Source organism: Tachypleus tridentatus, chromosome 13 (genome assembly GCF_004210375.1).
Source record: "Tachypleus tridentatus isolate NWPU-2018 chromosome 13, ASM421037v1, whole genome shotgun sequence".
NCBI classification, from domain to species: Eukaryota; Metazoa; Arthropoda; class Merostomata; order Xiphosura; family Limulidae; genus Tachypleus; species Tachypleus tridentatus.
The window spans coordinates 28,236,526-28,263,933 of NC_134837.1; the positions used below are offsets into that span (position 1 = coordinate 28,236,526).

The 27,408-nt window shown below is 33.0% G+C and overlaps 1 protein-coding gene across 1 annotated transcript in view; it reads right to left on the minus strand.

The window, feature by feature from the left end:
* The window catches only part of LOC143236091 (3'-5' RNA helicase YTHDC2-like), an 83,479-nt gene extending 58,154 nt beyond the window's left edge, over window positions 1-25,325 (minus strand). The window contains 4 exon segments of the mRNA XM_076474358.1: window positions 3,582-3,775; window positions 11,753-11,843; window positions 21,998-22,097; window positions 25,214-25,325. Of these exon segments, the coding sequence (XP_076330473.1) occupies window positions 3,582-3,775; window positions 11,753-11,843; window positions 21,998-22,094 (382 nt within the window). The 5' untranslated portion in view covers window positions 22,095-22,097; window positions 25,214-25,325.
* Window positions 25,326-27,408: the final 2,083 nt, after the last annotated feature.

Genomic DNA, 27,408 nt, shown 5'->3' on the forward strand with positions numbered 1-27,408 from the left:
TGGAACAAGACCACCAAATAACCAAATAAAAATTGGATAGACTTTGTCTGGACAGGAAAGCCAATCCTCAACAAGATTAAAAAAAAACCAGAACATGACACATTGGTACAAATATCTAGCATGTGAGCCAAAAAAAGAACTTCCACAGTATGAAAACATAGCAATCAAGAACAGGTACCACAAGGCAGCTGAGACAAAAACTACTGTAAAACTGTTGGAAATTATCAGAAATGAAGAAAATGAACTGAAGCACAATATACAGCAAGAAGCTCCAGGATGTCGATATGATAAAACCTCTTAGCTGCATACCAATGTCCAGAAACTTCCTGTCGATTGGCCCATACCCCAAAACATGTGGAATACCTATCGACATGCAAGTCTTGTCCAATTATCAATGTAGGTCACCCACAGAGGTAAGAAGAAAAAAAACTAGGGAGCTGTCAGAGGATCCCATCCAAGATTCCACTGTTCATGATGAGCCCACATAGGTGTACAACATAAGGAAATAAGGACTTCCATGAAAGACCACATTCTCAAATGTGATAGAAGCTCATGAGGTATAATAGAGGAAACAATAAGAGCTTGAAAAACTGAAAGCTCTATTGAAAGAAGTCGAAGTGGAGAAGATTGGATCCATCTAAGATGGATGTTGAAGAAACACCCAAATGTACAACATATTGAGAATGCTGAAAATTTGACTTTTCCAATTTGATTAACCAGCCTATTCAAGCCATTCCTAGGAGCAGCCAATGAGTGTAACGTGTGAACTCTTACTTAGAACAAGCTAACAGTAGCTAGCTGTCAACATGATGAGGAAAGCACAATCTAAGAGCACATAAGTAACCAATAAACATGTCGACTACCCAACAAAAAACATACAGGTCTGAAGCAAGCTCAAGGGGCTGTACATAAGACTGATAAACCACCCCATGGTGAACAAGCTGAAAATAGGGTTACAAGTGATGTAATATGAGGATAAAGTAAGCATTTACAATGTCCACCTTGATCAGCCACAAACCAAGAGAAAAAGTCCAACTGAGAATGTTAAATGACACCATGGTAAAAAGCAGTACAACTAGAAAATAACTGCACCAGGACAAATCCATTACATGCCTCTAGTCTCCAGTTTCCTTGGGTATGACAAACAGCCTGGAATAAAAGGAGAAAGATGATAGGAAGATTCTATGGCCTATTGAGACTGAAGGTCTTATACCACCTCAGAAATTTGCTAACTGGTAGCAGGATCCCAAAGAATGGAGAAGAAAACAGTTAATGGAGATAAATGAGGGAGGAAAGAAACTTTAGAAATCTCTCAAATAAGACTCTGAAAAACCAATGGATCTGTGCCAAAAGGTTGCCAAAGGAGAAGAAACATGAACAAGTGTGGTCCCACTGTATCGGAAACCACTGGGCAGTTACTTGTGCTTTCGGGCAATCTGCCCATTTACATCAATAAAATGATGATATGAGTAACTCCTAGATTGAGAAACAGGTAATGGCTGAGAAAGATTAGAGCAGGATACAGGAATACAAGCTTGTCTCAGCTTCAACTACAACAAACATGCAACCAAAGAGAAAAGTATAGTATGTTGACACAAGGACTCCAGATCAAAAACATACTGCTAAAGAAAAGATGTCATTCATAAATTCCTATGGTAAGGGAGTGATAATTGAACCTGAAATAAGACCATGTCCCAAACAAGGAGATCCTAACAACAGAGAAACCAAATGTAAAGCAAGAGCCAGAAATGGCAAATAAGCCAACATGGAGGTAATTAGAGAGAGGTTCTAGAAAAACCTCAGGAACACTATGGATTGCCCCAGCAAGGAGGTGAATGGTAAATAAATACTATAGAAGGGAAATAAGGGTAAAACAAAGGCAAGAAAATTGGGCATGGAATAAATACACAGAAAAATCAAATACTACACCCTCACATGGATAAAACTGATCCAAACTGGGTCAAGGAATGGGCAATCAGTCTGATGGCAAGCTAACACAAACTGATCCATACCCATGGAGGGCAAAATATGCTGGCAAGATCAACCAATTGTGAAACAAATTGCTCAATATCAACCCTAATATCTGGGAAGTGTGGAAATACCAAATACTGAGATGAAGAGGTATCATGCACAAAGACAGACAGGAATGATATGAAATTACAGAAATGGACAAAACATCACATACCTTACAAATCATATCTAAATATGTTATAATGAGCCTAGCTGATTCTGTAGTTGGGGCATAGGTCGACATGACACAAACTGGTGGTGAAACAGACCTTCAAAATCCTTGTTGACCTGAACAAATTTGGCTTGTTCAAGAGAAGGATGTTGACCCATATAAGAATCAATCTCCAAGGCACATAAACACATATAGATCCAATAATGGGTCTTCCCCACCTGAAACATGTGAGATAGTGCTAGTAAGAGGTAAGATACCCAAATTATAACATTAACCTCAGAATTCATAACTGAAATGTAATTCAAATCAAAATTGATATATAAAAATTCATGAATAAAAAGAAAAAAAAAAGACTAGGAAATGAAGTTGACAAAAAAATTCTGTCACAATATAAAAAAAAATTAATGGAGAAATTCATCTTTGTTATTTAAACTACTAAATGTTATGAATTCACATCACATAATAAACGTCTTGACATGAGTACTACCACAAAACGAGGAGTGATAGTTTGGTAAAACTGATTGGAAAGAATCATGTGCATTAAGAGTGTGTGTCATGCTCTTTCTGGTGGAGAATTTTTGCATGATAATTTGCATGCAAGTTGTACTGGAAAGTGTCAGTTCGAGATGGGTGGGAATGTCAAGGCTTGTAGTGTGTGCAGAAAAACTTGTTTGCATATAGAGGGCAGCACTGAACAATAATGGCTATTTAAGTGAGAAGAGGTAATGAATTGTATTGGAAATGAATTAATATAGCTTTCAAATATCTATCCTACAACACAAAACATATCAATTACTAGAATAGAACATACTGAAATTACAATAATTTATTTGGGTTTCATAATAAGCTATAAATAATTTTTAAAAAGTTTTAGTATTGTGAGTAGTGTCACATCAGTGGTGAAATTAAAAATTCTAGCAACTGAATAATCTAGGTGGTAAAATTGATCTGATAAAGGAGGAATTTGTGTAGTGAAGAACCTGCTCTTTTCATCAGTTACAAGGTGATTAGTAAATGATCTTAAAGTCAAAGAGAAGTGAAAGAAGCTCCTCTATTATCCTGACTTGTTAATATCTCAGCAAATCAAGAAGGCAGAAAGTGAAAATTTTAAATTCTTGCTTATATTTAGTTGGAAGCTCGAGCAGCTATTTTTGAAATTGAAATTGGAAAATTTTGAATTGAAGAAACTGAAATTATGAAGTGTCACATGAATGGTTAAAAAAATTTACCTACTCTAATTTTCAAATGTATCTAATCAGAACAACAATATTTTTTGCTTAGCCTTGTTTAAAACTATACACATACATAAAGATGACATGGAAAGAATGTCTTAAAAGAAATGAATTTCCAACATCTACTTCTACAATTTTACTGTATATAAAAGTTAACAAAGACTCACTTTCATGACCCATCAGTCGTTCCCTTTCTGTGGGAGGGAGAAGCTCTTGTCGTTCCCGAGCACTAACAGGATACCTCTCCAAGAGAGTGACAACATGCTGCTTTGACACTCGACTCATATGAAAAACTGCATCTGCTTGCACTATTGTTGAGCCCTCCTTTTTGTACACAGTCAAGTAGCGATTGGCTCCATTACTGTATAACAAAAGTTAAAATCAATAAATACGTAACTTTATTAGACTACTTAAAATGGTATAAATGATTACAGATGACAGTCTTGTCCATGAGAGTATGTTATGTAGATATCATACACTCAACATCTTTGAAACTTAATATATATATCTTTATTCATAAATTTTTTAAACAGTTCTTTACAGTTAAGAGAATTAGCTTGGTGTATACAGCCAGCATGAATACTAGTCTAAGTGCTTTTTAATGACTTTGGTTATGCTAAGCACATGCAGTATGTAAAATGCTGAAAACCCTGGTTTCCTTTTCTTTTGTTAATGGGACGAATTGAATGGCACAGCACTTTGGGAAGTCCTGATACATCATGTAATTAAATATAGTTCAAAGCCAAGCTCACACTTGGTCAGAATCTATCTTGTCCTTGTTGAAGTGAAACTGGGATAAAATATAAAACTGATATGTCTAAACAAAAACGTTTTTTACTTTTATTTTGTGCAAAGCCAGTTGTGTCATGGTAACTGTCAAATGAAATACATTATAATTAGTTGAGATTACCACAAGGATATTACTTTTACTAATTTCATACTTGAGTAACTAATATTAAATACATTAAATAGAATAAAGGTTAAGTGAGTATTTACAATTTATTTTTATGCTTACTTGATGATTTATGTTCCCTTAAATTTAATAGCATTTTAATTTTAAATACATTTTTTTAATTTTCACAGGTGAGAATTTCAGTCTTATAGACATTAATTTACACGATGTATGAATAAGCTCTCATTGTATAATTGTACATCAATCTCATTTTTACAACTGTTATGATAATGTATGAATTTCATGTGTTATATTAATGAGCATATATACAACTGCCTCTTAATTACTACTATTACATTGAACAGCAATATCCATCAGGCTGTTCACTGTGCATCACTGCCTCAAAGAATTTAGTCAGAAAAAACATTGGAAAATCCACATTTGTTATTGATCTGCCTACAAAGGTTACTTCAGGAAACAGATGGTTAGCTTTACCCTTTGCCTTTTATTGTTTCTTCACTTATTTATTACAGCATCTAATAAAATGGTTGAGCACATTATATTAAAATTATTTTGGAACCTCACCACATCAATACATTCCATTTTGTCACATTTAATCGTGCTCTGTCTGATGACTATGTGTCTTAACAATGGCCCTGCACAATAGTTTCCATTGTAAAATACTCTCTCATAAAGTTTTCATATCTAAAGCACACACCCTTCTATCTACTGTTGCAGAATGATGGTTTTCTAAGGAATCAGTTTCAACAGTCCAATCACACAAAAACCCATAGACACTGTATTCAATAAATTTACCAGCAGGTCTGCTTACAGAATAGCAAAAATAACATGAATACCTGTTTCATTCTCCACCTGCTTTAAATATGTGCTGGATGAACCTACACCATGTTGATCTCATTTCCAGAATATGTTGTATACTCTTGCCTAGGGCATAAGAAAGGCTCTTGCCACTAAACTTGTGCTCATGGATTCTCACCTGTCACAAGATGCCACATTTTACTTACACAGCTGGAGTACAACCTGTTACAGGTCTCCTTTCTAACTTGTCTTGATTTCTCAAATTAATCTAAACACTCCTTTGCTTTCCAATGTCATTTAGAACAAGGGATATCCCCATCTTAAATATTCCAAATCTCCAATCTGAACACAAGTTTATGATCTGATCCTATGAATATGTTGCATGAGAGAAGGATGCTGTACACCCTCCCCAAAAGCAATCAAATTCTGTTGGGATTACACCACTTGAAAAATACCATTTTTTTATTTTATTTAATTACCTAACAATGTTGTTTAGGGTAAAAGTAAACAGATTTAGTATATTAACCACTACTAGTTTTACCAAATTTTAGTTATTAACTGTAAATAGTTTGATTGTAAATCATCAGTTTAGTTTTTGTGTTTACTTTCTTTGTAATATTATACTCATGTATTTTCATATACAATGTATTTTGTCATTCAACTTTCATATTTCTTGAAGCTTATTGTGTTTCCTTTTCACCATTTACAGAAGTCTGAATGTTATTTACAACTTCCAGCAGTCATAACTATATGCTTGGTACAGAGGATAGTTAAATAAATCCAAGAATCCATGAGAAAGAGTAAAGGAAAATATATTGACTTGTGGTAAAATTGTTTAAGAAAAATTGCAACATACTAAATTTAGCTTGTTGTTTGTTATATTATAAGTCTTTATTTATTGTTTTATATCTTCATAAATATTGTTTTTGTTTATGCCATAGGAAGGTTGATGCATCCAACCAGACATGCTTTTAACTAAAACATATAGCATTAATTTCTACAGTTAGTATTATATGGTAAAGGTGAAGTACTGAATACAATAAAGTGTAGTGTTAAAAAAAGAGCAAGTTTCAAAGATGGAAGCTGGTGTTTTATGGATTCCCTAGGTAATTCATGCTGTTTTGTTTACTTATTTTTCCTTTCATTAATAATTTTGGTTGTAACAATTACTGTTATTGAATAGTTTTGGTTGTAACAATTACTGTTTTTGAATAGTTTTGGTTGTAACAATTACTGTTTTTGAATTTCATTACCTTTAGTCTATTTTAATTTATTATTCCTTATTATACTTTGGTTATAAAGACTGATTTGCAATGTTAGTTTAGAATTTATATATAGGACTAATCTAAACCTCCTAAGATAACTAAACCTAATCAGATATTAGTGGATTTATAAACAAAAATAACATTAATATCAAATGTACACAACTGATGAAATAATGCATTTTAATCTTTATAAGTATATACGTAATAAAAATACATTTAATTACTTATACTGATGTCAAACAAAAATTTTTCATAACATTTCATTTAAAAAAACAAGGTGATAAAGAATTCTCCAAGCAAGAAATCAAATAATAATTTCCTTTAACATGAAACAAGTATATTTCTATTGGTGCTTAACAGAAGCAGGTTGGCCAGGTTGGTAAAAATGATTAACTTATTAAGTATTATAACATTCTAATTTTTTTCAATCCATGTGCAGAATGAATTTTTTCATGTGCATCAGTAATTAGGCAATATGCAGATGAGTGGTGGGGTTATTTTTAAACTATACACCCTAGATTATTTGGGCTTTAGGCCTATTGACTGACAGGTTTATTAAAGCCTCCAATGTGTTGAGATTCCTTGCCATTATTTAGGATGTGTGTGTGTGTGTGACTGGAATAATGAAGTGCACTTGACTAGCTGTTGTACATCCACACAGCTTAAAAGGAACACAGTTTGTCACATACACATAGCTTCCCTGATTGTCAATCAAAGCATGTAGTGTTTAAAACACAATGATGTAAAACATAAGACAGAACAGAGTAGTTAATCACAAGAAAGCCACAATGCTGTATATATATTTATTAGGAGATAAGTTTAGTCACTAGTGACTATGAAATAACCCAGAAAACATTCAGAATAACCAATGACCAAATCTGGCCATCAACAACACAAGCATAGCTGGTATTTATTTTGTTAATAATGCCAACCTTCTGACAGTTTGCACTAGATTAATTAAAAATAACAGATAAGTTTAGAAAAAGCATAACTTGCACTTTCTTGTTAACCCTGCTAGCTAACAGTGTGATGATACTAAAAATGACAGTAACTTACCTTTACATTATTTCACCTCACTAGTGTAGAATACATTATTTGGTAATTCTTCTGAATTTCTATATTTTTAGAACAGTCACTAACATAGGTAATCTGAATGGCCATGAGATACTACACTAGGAACTCAATCTGACATAGAAACTGCTTATCTCCATGATTCTTTCTGTCTTACCATAGTTCTTGTTATGATCCTGTCTTTGGCACAGAAACTCTATTCACTACAGCAAACAGACGTCACATACGTAAACAGAAGTCAGACAACCCAGTGAAAAGCTTTTAGAGCTTTACTTGTATAAATACTTTGTTCATCTTTCCAAGTTTGTATTTCCTTTGTTGTCCATGTTTAAATTATTACTATGCTTAGCAATTCCAAAACCTTTTCTTTGTTAATACTTGATTCTATCAATGATAAAGCATCTGAATATCAAAACAGTCTGCAATACGAATATATTAGATTTCATTATCACAAATAATATTATACTATGCACCTGTTATTAATAATGGCAGCCTTCAGAACTCTTAACATTATGGAATAAAGAACAAAAAATACCAGATAGAGGCATTTAAGAGCACAAGCACAGTTTGCACTTCTTTATTAATAATGCCAGCCTTCATACCTGTTGATGGTATTTATGGAAGAATATAAATATGACAGGTCTGATCATCAACAGCACAACTATGGCTTGCACTTGTTTATTAGTAATGCCACTTTTAAAAACTCTTAAAACTATATCATAAATAAAATAATAATAATATGCCAGACACTGTTGACAAACTATTAATTCAGTTTTAAAATCTGTGCAAATCCAGAAAAAAAATTGCAACTAGTACAGTGGATAAAAATAAAATCTTTACATTTTACACAAAATAAACAAGAATATATAATACAATCCTATCACAGTTATTCTGGAACTTGTTAACTGAAATAAGATATTCAATCAATCATGTGAAACTAGTCTTATGGCAGTCAAATCAATGTATATGTAACAAGACACAGGATTCTCTCTGTGTATGTGTGTGGGAAGAGATATTAAGACTGAAAGTAGTCTAATAAAACATCAATATCAGCATCAGTTATGATGAATGGAACATTTGATACATACCACGTACAGTACAATCAAAATATTGAAAAAGGGGACAGTCTTAAATTATTTAGAGCATTTTTTTTAGGTAGGAGAATGAAATTCATTTACTACTTAACCATTTTGCTATAGGCTCAGTATAACATATACAAGTTCATCTACACATTTGCACTATAACTTTGGATACAGCATGTGTATCTTCACAAAATTTCACACTTTTATTTAACATTACAAGTATTTTCTGTATCAAAAACCTGATTTTTTAATTAAATTTTTCACTAAAGATTTGGTTGTGAAAACAGTCTGTTTTGTTACTAATCTGAGTGCAAAGTGATTTCACATTATGGTTAAAACTATTCTTTCTCTCCCCTTTGCACAAAACATGCTTGCTCTTTCAGCTGTGGAGAAATTATAATGTAATGGTCAATCGTACTATTCTTTGGTAAAAAAGTAGCCCAAGAGTTGGAAGTGGGTGGCGATGATTAGCTGTCTTCCCTTCAGCCTTATACTGCTAAATTATGGATGGCTAGTGCAGGTAGCCCTAGTGTAGCTTTGTTCAAAATTCAAAAAGAAATCTAAAAATCTCAAATATTATTTGTTTTATCTCTAAAACTCCTAAATACATTTCAAATATTTGTTTTCAGTAAGACTTTACATTTTACGTTATTTTATATACTCCAACTATGTGGGGTCTGTCACACAAACATCATAAAAAAATTAGGAAATAAATATAAATTATGCTCATTTTGTGCTAGAATGTCTACATATTATTACACAAAAATACAAATGTTTAGTCTAAGTAGCTTAAGTCTTATAATGCTGTACATTTACATGTACATTTACTATTTTTTATTATACTGACTTTCCAGTTATGTCTAACTAGCATTACTTGACTTGCATTGACACAGTGCACATGTGATCATGTTAAGTATCCAGTAATATGAAACTGGCCTGTAATCTTCCCTGTCTTGGCTGTTTAAGTGGACTAGTATTTTGTAATATACAGTCACATTTCAACTATTATACATTACATATATGCATACAAATCATTACTATCTAGAAATAAGTTCTTTTTTTTTACATAGAACAATAAATCAAGAAGTAAAACAAACAATTATCTTTTCTTGCTATGACCCTTGTACTTAGTTGCTGCTGGACATAGGTTCCTAAGCCTTTCACAATTTCACACATGGAGGATATCACACAAAATTTTTTTTAGGTTTCATATATATACAGTTGAATAACCAAAATAATCATAAATAACTACACTGATACCATAAAATTATACTATAATTTATTAAGCTTAGTAACCAACATGTATTTAGATTTTAAAACATATGAAACTTTGAGCAGAATCAGAGATGCCAACTATTTCAAATAACTGAGCATAATGATTGTAGACAGAACCCTTTATCATTTGCAAAAACTAGGCCTAACCAATGTTTCCAAGCTGTTTATTATTATATTATTATTACAACTATTATTATTTATTACTGCTATAGATTGCTCATTTATGACTGTGTTTTGTGTATTTAATAAATAAATTTAAAAAATTATTTTGAAATTCTTTTTCATATTCTGAATTCTTACTCATAAATATCCTTATCTGCACCATTTTTGTCTTCACCTCAGCCTTTTGTTGGTGAGATGCCGATTTTATATGTCTGGAACAATCGTTTATCCTGCCACATGCCACAGAAAAATCGATGTGACAAACTGTACAAAACGCATGACTGTCACTGACTTTTGATGCAATGACTGGATATTTTGCACTATACTCTTTCCTAAATTTTTGATTCACAGTTTTAGTCCTTTTAATTTAGCCAGAAACAAGACAATATGGTAAACGAGGCCTCTTTTATTCCATCTTGTGAACGATCCCATTGGTGTTTCTATGCCCTTTAGAAAACGAGAAATACCCATCTATCCGAGCACTGATTGGCTGACAAGCACTGATGACATAACTATGGATTCCCCCAAGTACCCAGTATGGAGAAGCACCACACTCAAACTATTGGTAGACATCGGAGATACAAATATTTTTTATTATTTCAAGCACAAACATGATTATCGCAAGTAGCCATTTGGACTATGTCTTTTATTTATTATTAAAATTTATTTGTATCTCACTAGAAATTTTCTTTTCACCCCTTTCAAGCCCTGAGGAAACAATTTATCACTTTATTGTATAGGCCTATGTAATATATAATAATTTGGGAGTTGCAACAAGTCATAATATTTGTCTGTATAAGCGTATTCTCGTAATGTATACACCAAAATCGTAATGATTACACTCAAATCGTAATGGTTGGCATTTCTGCAGAATAAAGACACAGCCTACCACATTGTTATTTTGAATCAAAAGCATTTTCAAAGATTAAAATGGGAAAAACTACTATGGGGACATTCTAAGGTGTTGATTGGTTATTCACATGTCATATATTGAAGTAAGTGTATATAAGGGCCTGTTTCCAAAAATGGAAAGAGGTGAGCAGGGTCACTGTATTTGATTTAGTACATAAGCCATATCTCAGTAAAATAAGAAGATACAAGATTCTTATATGTTAACTCGATATTAGTAATTTGAGTTTCTAATTTGTACAAAACTATAGACTTAGAATTCTGACATCACAAACATCTAATTTTAATCACTGCTGCATTCAACATACCATTTGATTCATGAAAATCTGTATTTAGATGTGTTCTTTTAATATTTACTTTTAAATTAAGAAATTAACTGATATATAATATTAAATTTTGAATTATAATCTATAATTTGATTCCAAACTAACTGACATAAATTCATAAAATAGTAGTTCAATAAAATTTTGAATGAAATCAACAAACCTCATGACATGGCCTTCCACCTGTAACTCCTCGCAAAATGGTTAACATTTCAAAGAATAAACATAAAATTTGATTGAATCTGTTTAGTACACACACTGATATGTTAAGCCTGTCAACTTCACAATCTTCTATATGACTAAATATTTTAAAAATATACTATATATTTAGATAAAAAAATTCATTACTTTTGTTATTATTAAAAGATAATTTTACTTTAAGGGAATTAGAGCTTATTTTCTGTATTAAGATTTTTTTTAAATACAAAATGTGGTAATGTCTTTACTCTTGTGATATATAACATTCACTAACAATGTACAAATTATTTTCAAAGAGAGCAAACCCAAAATTGAAAAATAGATTAATTAACAATTACTCACCCCCTGCTCTTGGACTTCAAGCCAAGACTCTGACAATACATGTGAATAAAAGCCCGTTCAACATTGGTTAGAGATGAGGGGAATTCCAACTCTACACAAATTATGAAAACAATCTTTATCTTTGTGCAATTAAATGTAATCACATAATTTTAACAAGATATATCAATAAAAAATTATTCCCTAAAGCTTAGTCTCTCCCAGTAAGCAATCAAAGGTTTATCCCAAAATTATTACAATTTTTATGATAATTAATTAAATGAGGACAATATTTTTTTATTATTAGAAATAAAATTTTTCTAGATTGTAGAGAAATCTGTGAACCTTGTGTGATCTGAATTAATTTAGAAGCTAGTTTGAGAAAATTAACCATTACACACCTAAATAAACTTCTAAAAGAGAATTTATTACCTATGTCTCTCTGTTATCTTTAAGAAATGGAAATATACCATATGTAACACATGACTAAACTATTTCACTGCTGGTATCCCAAATAACAAAGATTTGTTTATTAATTAGCACAGAGCTATACAACAGCCTACCTGTGACATAATCATTGCTGGTATCAAAACCCAATGTTTAGTTTTATGAGCCTCATACCTATCTCTGAGCCACAGAGAAAATAAAGAAATCATCACATGAAACAATACTGTAAAATGTTTAAATATCACAAGAAATAACGGCATGACTGCATGAATATCTCATAAATTTTAACTTTCTACAGAACTGAGGAAAAACAAGACAAGAGTACAACATAGACTTTAGCTAAACGACACCTGATCAGATACCACACTCCCCTAAAATGAAATACAAAGAGTGAATAATGAAACAAGAATCCCTGAAAGAAAAGAAATAATGAATAGAAACTTATCCAGTGAAAGTTCACTAATGTATGAAAAACTGTCACATGTGGTAAATGAAAACCTGATGAGAAAGAAACTGTAATATGCTACAGAAAGGGGAGACAAACATATCAGGTGTTGTCCTCACACTCAAATGAAGAAGTTTCCCCAATGGCCTACAAAGATGAGATACCAGGTAAAAGATAAGTATGTCAAATTTGATGAGAAGGAAATTGGAACAAATGGAAGCAAGCCAATGGGATCAAAAGCCAAATACAACTAGTGATGGCAGAAAAAAGACCATGACTCAAGGAAAACTGCCTATGAATAAAAATGTTGGAACAGGCAATATGGAAAAAAAAGTAGTGGAGGAAGTTGGAAAAAAAACCCAAGAAACATCATGGGAAACAAACCCAACCACTGGTGTACTGGGGCATAGATGAGAAAGAATTATGCTTGAAGGGAAGGTGAAATATGGTACATAAAGAAGTGATGCAAATGATGGAAGAGTGAAGCAATAAAAAAAATGCATGAATATCCCATGGTCAGAATGATAGTCAGACAGGACTACAAATCTGGAAGGAATGTACAAACATAGTGAGGATAAATGAGGTTAAAAAATCAGTGTTTTGGAGACAAAAAAAAACACAAAGGTATTGGATTAGACTGTTCAATAACCCAAAACTGAGAGGAATGAAGATACACAGTCAAAAGACCATGGCAGAAACTCTGTCCAAGATATGAGGGTTCAATCTGTGAAAAATCCCTGACACATAGATTAATTGCAGAAAACTTTCCATTTATGCCAATAAATGCTCATTGAAGAAGAGTGAATGAAACATTCTGAAAAAAATATACCTGCAGGTATAAACCTGATTGTCCTGTCAAGGACTGAATAAGAGCCAAGCATGAAGATACATGATATGAATGTCTAGAAAGAGTAAAGTAAAAAAAAAATGAATGAAGAAGGGCAGGAGAAGTCATGGAAACTATGGTTGAGCTGGCCACTAAGGAGTAATCAAAAGGCCCTAATATAGAATTAACAAGGAAACCTAAATCAGAACTACAGTGAAATTAGAAAGAACAAAAACTAGTAAAGCCTAAGTGAACAGTACAGAAACAAAGATAACTTAAGAACAAAAAGAAAAACAAAACTGAACAATAAATACATACAATATTGGAAGAAGTCTGTGTGGACCTCAATTCAAGAATTCCACCCAAACCAAGTGAAGAAAAAGATTATTAATGAAATAGAAATGATAATATAAAAGTAAGGAAATAACACAGTTAAACTAATGAAGGACGTACCATGTTAAGCCTAATCGAATGGCATATAAGAAAAACAATGAAGAGACTAATTACAAATCATAACGTAATTCAATATTAAATAATCTAAATAAGCACATGTTATGAAATTCAAATTATTACAGATAATAATATTAACTATAAAACCATAAAGCATCTTATCTCTCCAAAGTAAGTAGACTGTATAGCATATACACCATATATATGATGTATCACGAAGCATGAGGTGAGATCAGACAAAATTCCAGACAGTGGGTGAACAAACTCCCAACAAAATAGGGCAGAAGCTGTCTGTGAAGGACATGAATGAAAGCAATTATTAACAAGTGAAAAGAACATAAAGTCTCTGTATGGAAAATAGAGACTACATTATGAAAATTAAGAACCAAACACTTGAAATACAGTGATGGAAAAAAGCTATCAAGATCTTCTTCTGACCGAACAGGGTGACATCTATAAGAGGAACTGTGAACAACAACGTAAGAAAGAGGTAGACTTTTTTAACATTCAATCTTCCATTAACTTCTGAATGCAACTGAAACAAATGAAGGCAAATTTCAAACTCTAGTAACCTGGAAGTTATAATAAATGAAGACCACTTCATAAGTATAGTAAGTACAAATGTGAGATAGTAAAGAGTGACAAAAAGAAACATTCAAATACAAGTGTTGCAAAACAAGAAATGACAGTTCAGTACAGGCTTAAATTTTGGAACAGCTTGTACCTGCTCCACAAATAATTATCTTTCACACCCAGTGCTCACTGTCTCTTCTAGCAGTGAGACAGTTCTAGTTGATGGACTTCATTGACTAGCAGTCTTCTTTAGTAGGACATGGTTGAAAGAAACAGAATTGTGAATCTCCAGAGAACTGAAGAAATTATGAAGTCAACCAATGAACAGAACTAAAGGAAAAAACAATTCATTCAAGAAACATGCATTACTCACATTGCAATCCTAGTCTTCTGACATTTCTAACAGCACAGGAACAAAATATTCCTCTACCAGTATTTCATACAATATTAAGGAATTGGAAAAAAACTTAAAATCTGTAAGAAGCTCATTAAAGTAACGAATATATTTCAGTGAATATGCATGAATGAATAAACTAACTCTCTCAAAAGCTTCCACTATCCAAATTACTAGACAATGCTGTGAGTGAGAGTAAGAAAGAAATGTTTTTTTGACATTTTGAATGCTCTATACATGATATTAAAAGAGAACATACAGTAAAGAATTAAAATAGTTTTCCGTCAGAATTCACAGAGAATGTTAAGGAAATGTACAAGTGGAAACATCATATAGTACTTATGCACCTGTCCTTTTACACACTAGGTCCTTAGAATTAAAAGTTTTAAACACTGAAAATGTATATCCAACAAGTGTTCACCTTTTCTCACATCTATCTTTTCCCGATTAAGTGCTGCACTCTGTATGCAAACATTTTTGTTCACTACGAGCCTTGAGGCTCTGATCAAAGCTCACATTCCACATGATACTGCTGTGTTGTTGAATGACATGTCAAATTTCTTCCTTATTAATTACTCCATAATAAGTTTTCTTTGGTAATATACAAAGGTAAGCATAACATATTCATGTAAATATATTTGCATATAAAAAATGTTTAGTACAGTAATATAAAACATTAAAGTAACACAACAGTGAGATTTTAATATATACTACTAAATGTTCAGTCTTAGGTTAGTTTTGAATAATGTCAAATGCACAAATATTACTATAATTTAGATATATGATAATACAGACCATAAATGGTAATGCATCTACTTAGGTATCTCAAAAATTTTCAACATCAGTTAAAACAAGTATTTATGAATGATTTTGTAACACTGAAGTAAATGTACATTAAAATGTTTTCATACACAAGCATATTTCTACAAAATCTATTTGTTACTTTTTTAATATGAATAACTCAATATTAAAGCGTTTAATCAGAATTCACCTTCTGCTTTAAACTAAAATTTCTATCCACTATCACATGATATTTGAGATGTACATGAATCCAGGTGTTCCTTTACATTAGATGATTCTAAGTACAAGTATTTCCAATGCCATGAAAGCAGGTAATGTGTATAGATGTAAATGGAGATGCTATGAAAAGAATCACTTCAACAAACACATTAATGAAGCATGGTTACATCCTGATAAAATGTAAAGGTATATTAACTTCTTTTTATAACATATATGAAAGTTAATATTTTCCTAAACTGAAAATGTATTTATAAAAGCTGGCTTTTCCTATCTAAGCATTGATCTCTCATGCTCCAGTCTTTTATGTCCCACTTAAATGCCCTTACCAATATCTAATTTGTAAATCTTTCAACCCTCATCAATGCACCATCTATGCTGGTGCTGTATATAAGCACTTTTCTCAGATAATATAATAATTTTACAAAACTTACATCATCCAAGTTATTAATATTGGTTCTTAGTGAGGGTGAGTGAGTGTGAGCAGAAGTATTATTGGAAATTCATTTTCAGTTTAGGAAAAAGTCAGTTCTCCAAACATACTTACCTTCACTACCACTTATAGCTAGAATCCACAATGAGAAGGTGAAGGGACCATTGTAGGCATTATTCATTTATAAAGCATCTACACAGAACAGAAGTGCACCAAGATAAAAATGGTACCCAAGTGATGGAACCACACTATATCTAGAACAGATATGTTCTTCACCCTTTTATTTTTAGAACTTAATACCTACATCAAGAGTGGAACAGTACAGGAGTAATTATTATAGGCCAGCCTCAACAAGACAGCTGAAGTTTCACAGTTCGTGGTTGGAATTAAAGAATCTTGGTTCCTATATCGTACGTTGATGGCTAGGGCAATTAGAATGCAATGCTATCTACAGAAATAGTTGTGACTGGATCCTAACCTGTAGCCACAGAGTGATGCATTCTGAACCACCAGAATTACAATGTGAAAGCAAGTAGCATGGAAGTGAACAAACTTCTTCCATTTAAGAAGACCAAAAGGTACCACCCCAGGCTTAGAATGATTGGATTATATATACCTTACTCAATCAGAGGAACAAAACTCATTTTGTCTGGAATTATGAACATTCATCCTCATTCCCACAACCAACTGGGTAAGAAGCATTCTTCTTGCCCCTAGAATTATGGAAAGGATGAGGAATGCTGTGCTCAACCAAGAATCTAGGATGGAACAACTTCACATTCGAAATTACGAGGATAAAACAGAGCTCCTTCTACAAACAATATACTAAACTGGCATTGATCAAAATGAAGGGCCATACACACCCCAACCAGGTAGTGTAGTGTCAAATTTGAATTGGTATTATGAGTAATCCCCCTCAAAAAATGGTACTGCTCCTACTGATGTGTGGGAAAAACATCCAATGACCCAAATATGAGGGCCACAATTTTGCCCTCTTCTCTAAGAGTGGAGAAACACCTACTCTGAAGGAAAAGTCTCTTTACATCACCCAAACAACTAGAAACAGGGAGTGGTTAGAACTCTCTTGCTCCACTAGCATAATCTGGAGGATAATGCACCTCAGAGAGCCCTGAGGAACAGTGCAATATGCAAACTAAATTCCCTAAGCTTTTAAAGATAAACTGACCCCAATTTATTCAATCCAACGACAGGCAGGGACAGACAGAATCAATCCTCTTTAGCTTTACTCAAGATAGTCCATTAGTAGCAGTCCATAATAATATGATAATACCAATTGGTAAGTGCCTAGTCTTACTGAACATATCATTTCTACAGAGCCTGTTGCAACCAGAATAATACTCAAATTGGTTGTTAGTATGGAATAAGACTGATAAAGGCACACCTGTCTGGGCAACACTTGAAAATAGAGAGACAAGATGTTAACAAAAGAACAGCCTCCTCTTCCTTATAATCCAGCATACGTTGTTAAAATGGTCATTGGAGGTAGGGAAGCAGTGGAAAACTCCCAGAAAAAAGTTGCCAGAATGTGTAAAGAATGCAAGAGTAAAGCAATGGGAGAAGTCCAAATACTGGTCCTAAGAATGTCCCTTATTGGATAAATGAAATGGGCAGAAAAAGACATAAATGTGCTGAATGTGGTAAGACGTAATTCAGAAGATTGCTCACCTGTAAAGTCCAGAATATGCAATACAGATATTTGCAAATCCACCTCTAAGGAGTTCAGGATAATGTCAGGAAATTGAAGGATCCAAAGGAACAGTCAAAACTATCACCACAAAATGAGGTAGAGTAAGCCACATAAGACTTCCAGGCCTGACAGGACAAAACAAATCGTCAGTGAGCAATTGACTGTAGAGGTGAGAAACAGATGGCAAAAGAACTGTGGAGAGGTATGTATCTCCTTTCCTGGTTGACAGAAACTTAGAAAAGGCATATGAGGGTATAGCAGGACCTAAGGGGAAGAGATAAAAAGTCCTACAAATAAATCAATAACTCCAACCTGTGACATCAGCATACCAACAGAAGCAAAAATACCCATTAAGGGAAAGTTGATATATGGTACGTGAGGCTCAAGGTTCAATTGGCTGTTGAGACAAGACATGTAAGACCACCATAATATTCTGATTCAGTACTTGAATGGCCATTTGGAAAGAATGTTGGATAATACTGCAAAGTCCAAAACCTTGCAATATTTAAAATAACTAAGAGTAATTAAAAAAGTTATCTGGCCTAAACAATAGGAGATAAAACTATACCCAAGTAAAAACTGGTGAAAACAAGATACGGTGGACACATCTAGTAAAGTGGGTAGAAACTCCTTGTGAGGCACATCTCAGGTAATTTTAGATGTTAAACCCCAATGAGCCTGGAAAAGTCTTGGTGCAGAATGCCTCAATAAAGATAGCCAAAAAGGGAGATACTATAGAAGAGGAAATCATGGTTAGGCTTGCAAATCTGGAGCTAGTAACAGTTCACAAGCAGGGGACTGAAACATAGCTAGAATTCTGAGTAAGAAATGACTTGGGGTAAAACAATAGATATGCAATACCATCCAATCAGGACTGAATACATCTACCACCCAAACCTGAGGATAAAGTACTTAAGACTTCAAAGCTTGCAGTTGAGAGTATGAATGAGAGGCAAAAGTGATCATTGGTGGTTTGAGCTGAGAGCAAAGATATTGGAAAACCTCACAATGAAGAAACCATTTGATCAAGAAAAAGTAGGGACTGAGACTAACAATCTGCTAAAAAATTCATCACCCCAGGAAAAAAGTTGCAAAAAAAAGTGACTATTATGATTGTAATAAGCCCCACAAAGAAAGAACCAAATTTAAAAAATAAAAACCATGAGAATGTAAGTCTTCATCATTGAAAGAGTTCACTGTGTAATTGATGAAACATCTTATGAAAATATTCCCCTAGAAGAGATATAGACCTTACACTGTTGCCTGTTGAACAGCAAAAAAGATCTAAATTACTGATGTAGAATGAAGATTTGTCCTCTATTCATATACCCTGTATTACATGACCTTTAATATGCACACCTCATAAACCTGGGACACACACATACACATATATATAGATAGATAGATAGACAGATACAAACACACATATGTGCTTATACTAGGGTTAATCCAAACCAATTTCTACTCTAAAATTAAGATGTTGCTCCTGATGAAAGAGACTGAAAGATCCAGTGTATTGAAGTTCTAGATCCATTAGTTGCACTGGAACTACTGAAAGTTAGCTATGTATCCTCACCCCAAAAAGTCAGATTTGAGAGAAGCCCACAAACCTTCAAGTAAGAGCCTGCCTACCCTAGAGTTGGATTGAAGGAGGCTGAGCTGGGCTTAAAATGTGGTGAAAATCTGTACACCTCAGCATAAGACATGGTGCTGACATTAGACCAAAGGCCAGATCCATGAACAAAACATAACTAAAGGCAAAATGAATTCATCATGTGAATGTGGAAAAATGACTCAGCAAGCTTAAACTTGGACATTCATAGACCTGGGAAGATAAAAAAAAATGTGTTAAGATGAGAAAGAACACTAATCATCCACCAATTTCCCCTTGTCCCAGGCACACCATATAAACAGGAATAACTCCCCAAAAGAACAAAATAAACTATCACTACAGCCCCCATGACCAGTAGTTCTGATAGCTGTAAAACAAAAACCAACTCCCACTGTTCAAGTGGTGGTGGAAATGCCACAGGTTGGAAGGATAATGGAAATGGAAAATTGAATAAAAGACCAGCTTCAATACCAGAACCTGAAGTACCCACTGACCTCCAGTAAAGATACTGGGACAATTTCAAGTGTCCATCAATAGTTGAAACTTTACTCTAACTAGTCCCACACACATACACACACCAAGGCAGAGACCAACACTGCTGATGTCAGTTGGCCCAAAAAAGAATGGCTCTAAACCAAGGTCTGAATCTGTTCAGCTGCTAGAACTAAAGAAGATTTAGAAGTCACAACAACAAAAAGTAAACAGGTGATGTTAATTCACAATACAATGCCTCTGGAACATCTGCAAACATCAAGTGATTAAAAAAAAGAAGAAACCACATGTAGCACACAAAGGTATTTCTAGAAAAGGAACAGAAGCAGTCATTCTGACCAAGAAACAAATCAGTAGAAGATTTCATTTGTCCAAAATTGATATGGGGACCATTGATGGGTTGTCAACAATTTTTGGGATAGATAAACATCACAGAGCAAGTGTAAGGATCAAACAAATACAAGAAAATGTGATTGGTTCAAAGTGATCACATAAACCATCCTGGAACCTCACACAACTAGAAAAGAAATAATTTTAGCCTGTGGAGTCAGAATATATGATCACCAGGAGATGGAAAGCCACAGCACACAAACACACAAACAAGGGTGCAAAATCTATTTATCGCACCCTATAATCAAAGCAATAAATCTCCCAGCATAAATCAGGAATATCAGATGAAGGAGGAAAACTTAATAGTCTCCCTAACCAATCTACCACCAAGGGAGGTGTAGATGAGTAGACTCAAGAGCACAGTGGAAAGCCACAAAATCTCATAAACCCAAGTGACTAACTGAAAAAAAGAAGAGGTGCTTGATCAAAATTGGACTCATGAAAGGACAACTGAAGAAAGAAATGCATCAGAAAAATGGAGTCCATTTTCTCACCAGAATAACCAAGATCAACAAAAAAAAAAGCAACTTCAGAAGAAAAAACCCTCAGACCAAATGTATGTCTCCATCTTCCAACAGAAACAAACATGGACAGCCTAACTGAGAGTGACCCCCCCAAATGTAAAGGAGCACTAGATAACAAAGGAAGTTGGATTAGCTGCTATATTGACAAGATATCTGCATATACCATATCTAAGTTTTTTATAGAAATTACAATTATATGAGAAAATAAAACCACAAGGTGATGCACAAATTGCAATGCACAAAGAAATGAGGCATTGTACTTCAGAGTAAACCATGACCAATGTTTTAACAAGAAAAAGTGATTACATTATCTGAGTGAAGTGCTTATATACAGTACCAGAATAGAGGGCACATTGGTGTGAATGGAGAGATTTGCATATTAGATATTGCCAAGGGCATTTAAGTGGGGTATAAAAGACTGGAGCATGCAAGGGCTATGCTTAGATAAGCAAAGCAATCTTTGAGGAATATGCAGATTTAAATGGCAGCAGAAGTACGTTTTGGAAACAATAGGGTTTAACAGTGAACATGAAGCACAGCTCTGATTTTCAGATCCCCAGTTCCCATGAATGAACTAAGAGTAATTGAAAAACACGCATTCAAAACAAGATACACTTGCCAGGGCTCAACTGTGCAATTACAATGTTATATAACACTAAATGATTGCTCCTAACATGGCATTACATATAAATTACTATGGTCAGACAGTCAACTGTACAATCTTAGAGAAATAAAAATATAACTGACAATTAAAATATTAAAATATGTATAATAATTATATATTGACAGTGCCTACTATTCAATAAAGAACTTTGTTACTTGTAACATGTATACACATTTTCCAAAAAAAGATAAATATTGATATATTTCTGTACAAGCTGATTTGCTCATTATTTTGAAATGTCTTATCAGTAAAGCACTATCCATCACAATGCATGCACTTGCTTTGACACCTTACCTTTCTGATCTTCATTAACCATGAACTTCTTTAATGCTAAAGTTACTGCAATACGTAACTCTTCTCCAACACATATGTTCTTTCCCTTTTTTGTCATTTTCTGCAGAATTTAAAATTGTATACATGAGGAACAATTTATGTTAACTTTTCTTATTTCACAAAGCTCAAAAATATGTTTAAAATGTTCTAACAAACTTCCTAGCCAAAAATTGGTTACTGATTTTTAAATCAGTGTAAATAAAAATACCTGTCAGTAAAATGACAAGTTTTCAGTAAATTAGGCTGGTTCTGAATTTAAAGGTAATCATTTGATGCATAACAAATGTCAACTAAAGTTCCTTACTTGATGTATATCTTGTACTGAAATACACTATTGCATTAAAAGCACATTTTTTCCCAGAAACTTTTTCATTTTATTGAAATTTAAAAATAATTAAAAGTGTACTAAAGTTGTATTTACTAAAGAATGATGTCAGTACACAACACTTCACATACCATAACAGTTCTGTTAAACAAGGACATACACATTAGTGATACAAAAAAAAAGCTCATTTCTAACATTTTGAAATTCTAGATTTTGAGTGCAAACATCAGTAGCATAATTACTAGTAAGCTACACATTTTATACAAAGACTAATTTTTAAAATCTAATCAGTACCTTGGAAGCTTCTTATTAGATTACATCCAAGTAACTTGGTTTTTAACTTTAAGACTGCATTCATTATTTTTTATTAGCATAATTTCACTTCAGTCTTCTAATGTTTATATTGGACTTTTCTTTTTTATAATTACTTTGTACAGATAATATGTCATTAGTTATCTAACTGATATCATAACAAGTTAGACATACAACATAATTTCATAGCTCATAATAGTCTAGTTCTTAGTATACAAGGTAGCCTGTGCTACATTTCCAAATAAATATCCCAGTTATACTTCCACTCAGCTTCATACTAGTGAGATTCCACTGACCAGAAAGGCTCTATACCAACCTCCCAAACAACTTGGGACCAGGGAAACATCTTTACTACAAAGATGAAAAGGGATGGAAAGAACTTCCCTAGGGAAAAATGATGGTGAGATGTTTAACCCAAATTGGAATCGTCACATTCACATAAGATCCCACACTGATAAAACTGGACTGTAGGTCATTATAAGTAAGGATTGAATGCTCTAACCCATACTGTTGTTTTGTTTTTTTCAAAAATCAACATTGTTTGAAAGGTAAAATATAAACATTTACAAAGCAGTCTCACACAAATCCTATCTCAATAGTGGACACTGAGAAGGAGCCTATGGACTTAACACTACCTGTTATTCTCTACTCAAAGATTTAAAGAGAAGGATATAATCCTTATGAGATGACACTAGCCACAAAGCATATCCATCATCTCAAGTACAGATATATGTACAAAAATAAGGTAAGTGAAAGAGCTAGCTCCAAAAGAAAAATAATTAACAATTCACCTCCTTAAACTCTTTGTGAACAATGAAGAATGGCAACCAGAGGCAAATAAAACTGCAATACTGTTCAAGGAATGTGAAATAAACATCTTGAAGGTCCTTCACATCCAAGCTTATAAAGAATATAAACAAATCTAGGAAATACCAATGGCTAGAGATAAAAAGCAATAAAATGGTGAAATTGATGGAAGATAAAGTGAAAAAGATAAAATGTGTCAACACCCATAAAAGGAAAGTTAGTCAGATGAGTTAATAAATCAAACTGGTCAATGAGAAATGAGACAAGTTTCAGAGGAAGAAGATCATGCATCAAAAGATGGTCTGACTGTCACAAAAGGAAGCAGTACTAATCAGATAACAAGATGCCTCAGAAGGAAGAAAATTGTGGTCAGGTGTCAGAACAATTGTACACAGAAGAAATGAAAGAGACAATGATGGGAAAATTTTTTTATTGTTTTCCTGTGCAGCCCAATGTTTGGAGAAGAATGAGTGGTCTGGAATCAAATCATCTTATTCCTAGAGTAAATGATGTAAGAGGATGTGAATAGTACTGTAATAAATGGTGTAAGAGGATGCAAATAGTACTGTAAAATAATCATACCATAGACTTTGAAACATGTGTCCCAAAATCTGAAATTTGATAACTTAAAGAAATAAAATATAATAATTCAAAAGTTTTCACTGAAATATTTACAATTGCATGCATTTCCTTTTTGAAATAAAAAGTAAAGGTAAGAAAGACTTCAATTCAAATGGGAACTACAAATTTTAGGCAATTAGCACTAAAGTTTTGTAATTCAAATTGAAAAAAAAGGGCCAAAGAAAGTATCTTAATACATAAAATGCTCTTATAATTTATTGTACATGAAAGATACATTGCCATACACATATAGTAGTGCCAAAACTAATTAAATATTTTTGTCCCTGTATTTAATATTTTGCCTGTCTTAGAAATATAGCTGTTTGTTAAGTTTGTTTTTGCCTACTGCACAATCTTAATACCTACCTTATAAGTTTAACTTTTTGCCTAACATACAAGATAAACTGAAAAAGAAACTTATTTGAAAGTATTATACAAAACATTTGCTACTTCTGTGTGATAATACATATTAAATTTTCAGTTTAAACTAACTCAAAAGAACAAAGCAAACGTTTGAAAGTTCAGCATCATTATTTCGCCAAAAATTGTAGGTACTGGATTTGTTTTTATAAATTTGGCTATTTTTATAATTTAGAGCCTTAAAAAATTAAAACTGTCCATGCCATTAACCATGTGACAATACAGACGTCAAAGATCCACACAGTCTGTTTAAGTAAGGATGTACAATGAGTGAAACTCAGTTTCCATTACCAAAAATTTGTAAAACACAACTTATATGTTAAATGCAATAAAAAGAAAATATTAGAAACCATTCCAACGTCTATAACATTTCCTCAACTGTACACCTAAAATAAATTTAATAATACATGCTCCAACACCAGACTGTTTTATCTTAAATCTATGCTTCTAAAGTTTTAACTTATTTTACTAATATCAGTAACAATAATATTAGTAACAACAAGTATTACTACTAGTACTAAGAGTGGTGGAACTAGTTTAATGAAGTCTCTAACTTCAACACTATATTAGGCCCAACTTAGTAAGTGGTGTAAACTAAGATGTTGCAGAAGTTAAATATTACTTTAAATTCTAAAATTAACACTGTGTTAAAAAGTATATATTAGATTAAATCTCACTATTTTTATAAGTACCTTATAATGTCTTGGTTGTAAAAAAGTCCTAACGTTTCAAAAATAATTGAAATATTGTCTGAGTTCAGTCATTTCATCTGACAATCATTTGTTGGAAACGGCAGCGTTACCTACAACCAACACAATGAACTTGATAACGAAAAAAAAAATAGAAATTAGTTATATATATACAAAAACGGCTGGTATGGGTAGAGAAAGCACTCGTAGAGAAGAATTTAGTTGTATCATTATTTAAATTTTGCAGAGAAGACTGAAGGATTAAAATCGTGTAAGGTCAGTCTTGGAAATGAAGTGCAGTTTCAAGTTGTAGTCATGACTGTTATGATAACGAGAAACTCACTTGAAGTATGTATGTATGTGTTTTAATTTAGCAAAGCCACATCGGGCTATCTGCTAAGTCCACCGAGGGGAATCAAACCCCTGATTTTAGCGTTGTAAATCCGAAGACTTACTGCTGTACTAACGGGGGACTCTCACTTCAAGTAAAAATATATTCTGAAGAATGTTGGTATGGGTATTAAAACTTTAATTAAAATAAAGTACAAAACAACGTTTTGATCTTCTTAGATCATAATTTGAAGACGACCTAAGAAGATCGAAACGTTGAATGTTGGTATGGGTATTAAAACTTTAATTAAAATAAAGTTCCAATACCAATACCAGCCGTCTTCAAAATACATTGTTATTACCTTTATGATTTTCTTTCTCACGCACATATTCTGCTTAGTTGTCCAAATGTACATCAATAAAATCAAAACTCGCAAATCTGTACTATCAACAGCATCTACATAGCATGACAATGCATGAAGCTCATAGCGGCGAACCTTGTTCTAAAATCTTCACTTTTTTATAAACGGACTACTCATACAAATTAATAAGAAGTGAAATCCTAGGCCTATTTCAATTGTTAAACGAATGTCCCCATCTCACTAAACATTCTCGCCCTTTCTGCTGTGGGGTTGTTATAATGAAACGGTAAATCTCACTATTCGTTGATTTGTAGAACTCTATATCCGAGACCCTAACCCAACTATAGACATTCCCAGCAATCAATTAGCAACCCTCATAGAATTCACCACGATAAAGACAAACTTCATGTTCAACAACCAAAACTAAATACAAACAAATGGCCTAAGCATGGGCAACCCAGTATCACCAGTTCTAGCCAACATTACATCCGCCCCTATACTGGTACAGATATGTAGATGACACGGTTGCGGGATTTACATCTACAGAACACACACTTAATTTTTTAAAATCACATTAACTCTATACATCCCAACATTAACATCACATGTGAACAAGAAGAAAGCAATCAAATATCATTTCTTAACCTCAAAATTACAAGAACCGACACACAATTCAAAACAGAAATCCACCGAAAAATCACCCATACTGGACTATACATTCCTTGGGACTCAGCACATGAAACAAAACAAAAATACAACATACTAAAAAACCAAATAAACACAGCCATAAAACTATGCTCACCAGATAAAATTAACGATGAATTAGACAAAATAAAACAATACTTCATCAACATCAATAAGTCTTCTCCACAAACCGTAGAAAACATTACACGCACATACCTAGACAGAAAGCAAAATCAACCAAGAAAAGTAAATATATCTCACGAATCAAAAATCACGAAACCATATACTGCTTCATACCGTATATTCCTGACATCAGCAGACAAATAACCAACATTTGGCAAAAACTAGTAACAAAACTGAGGTCTATACTATGTAAAAATTATACTGACAAACGCCACACCAACATTATTTATAAAATACAATGTGATAACTGCCACGACTTCTATATTGGAGAAACAAGTAGAAAAATAGAAACAAGATTCAAAGAACATAAAAAGTCACCTTCACACGTTTTCGAACATTGCAACTCAAATAAACACAACATAACCATAGAAAACACCCAAATACTAAATAAAGAAACAAACATAAACAAACGCAAAATTAAAGAAACCTTACTTATACAACAACTTAAACCCAAAATAAACCAATATAAAGGAACGCCTTTATACCTATATTAATATAATAAAATAAATAAAATTATATATTCAAACATCTAAAACCGCCCTCTACATTCCAACTTTCAGTTACACAACCCCTTTGAAACATGTGGTCAGCTTCCGGTCAGTTACCTCCTTCTTTGTGAACCTGACGATGACCGAAGAA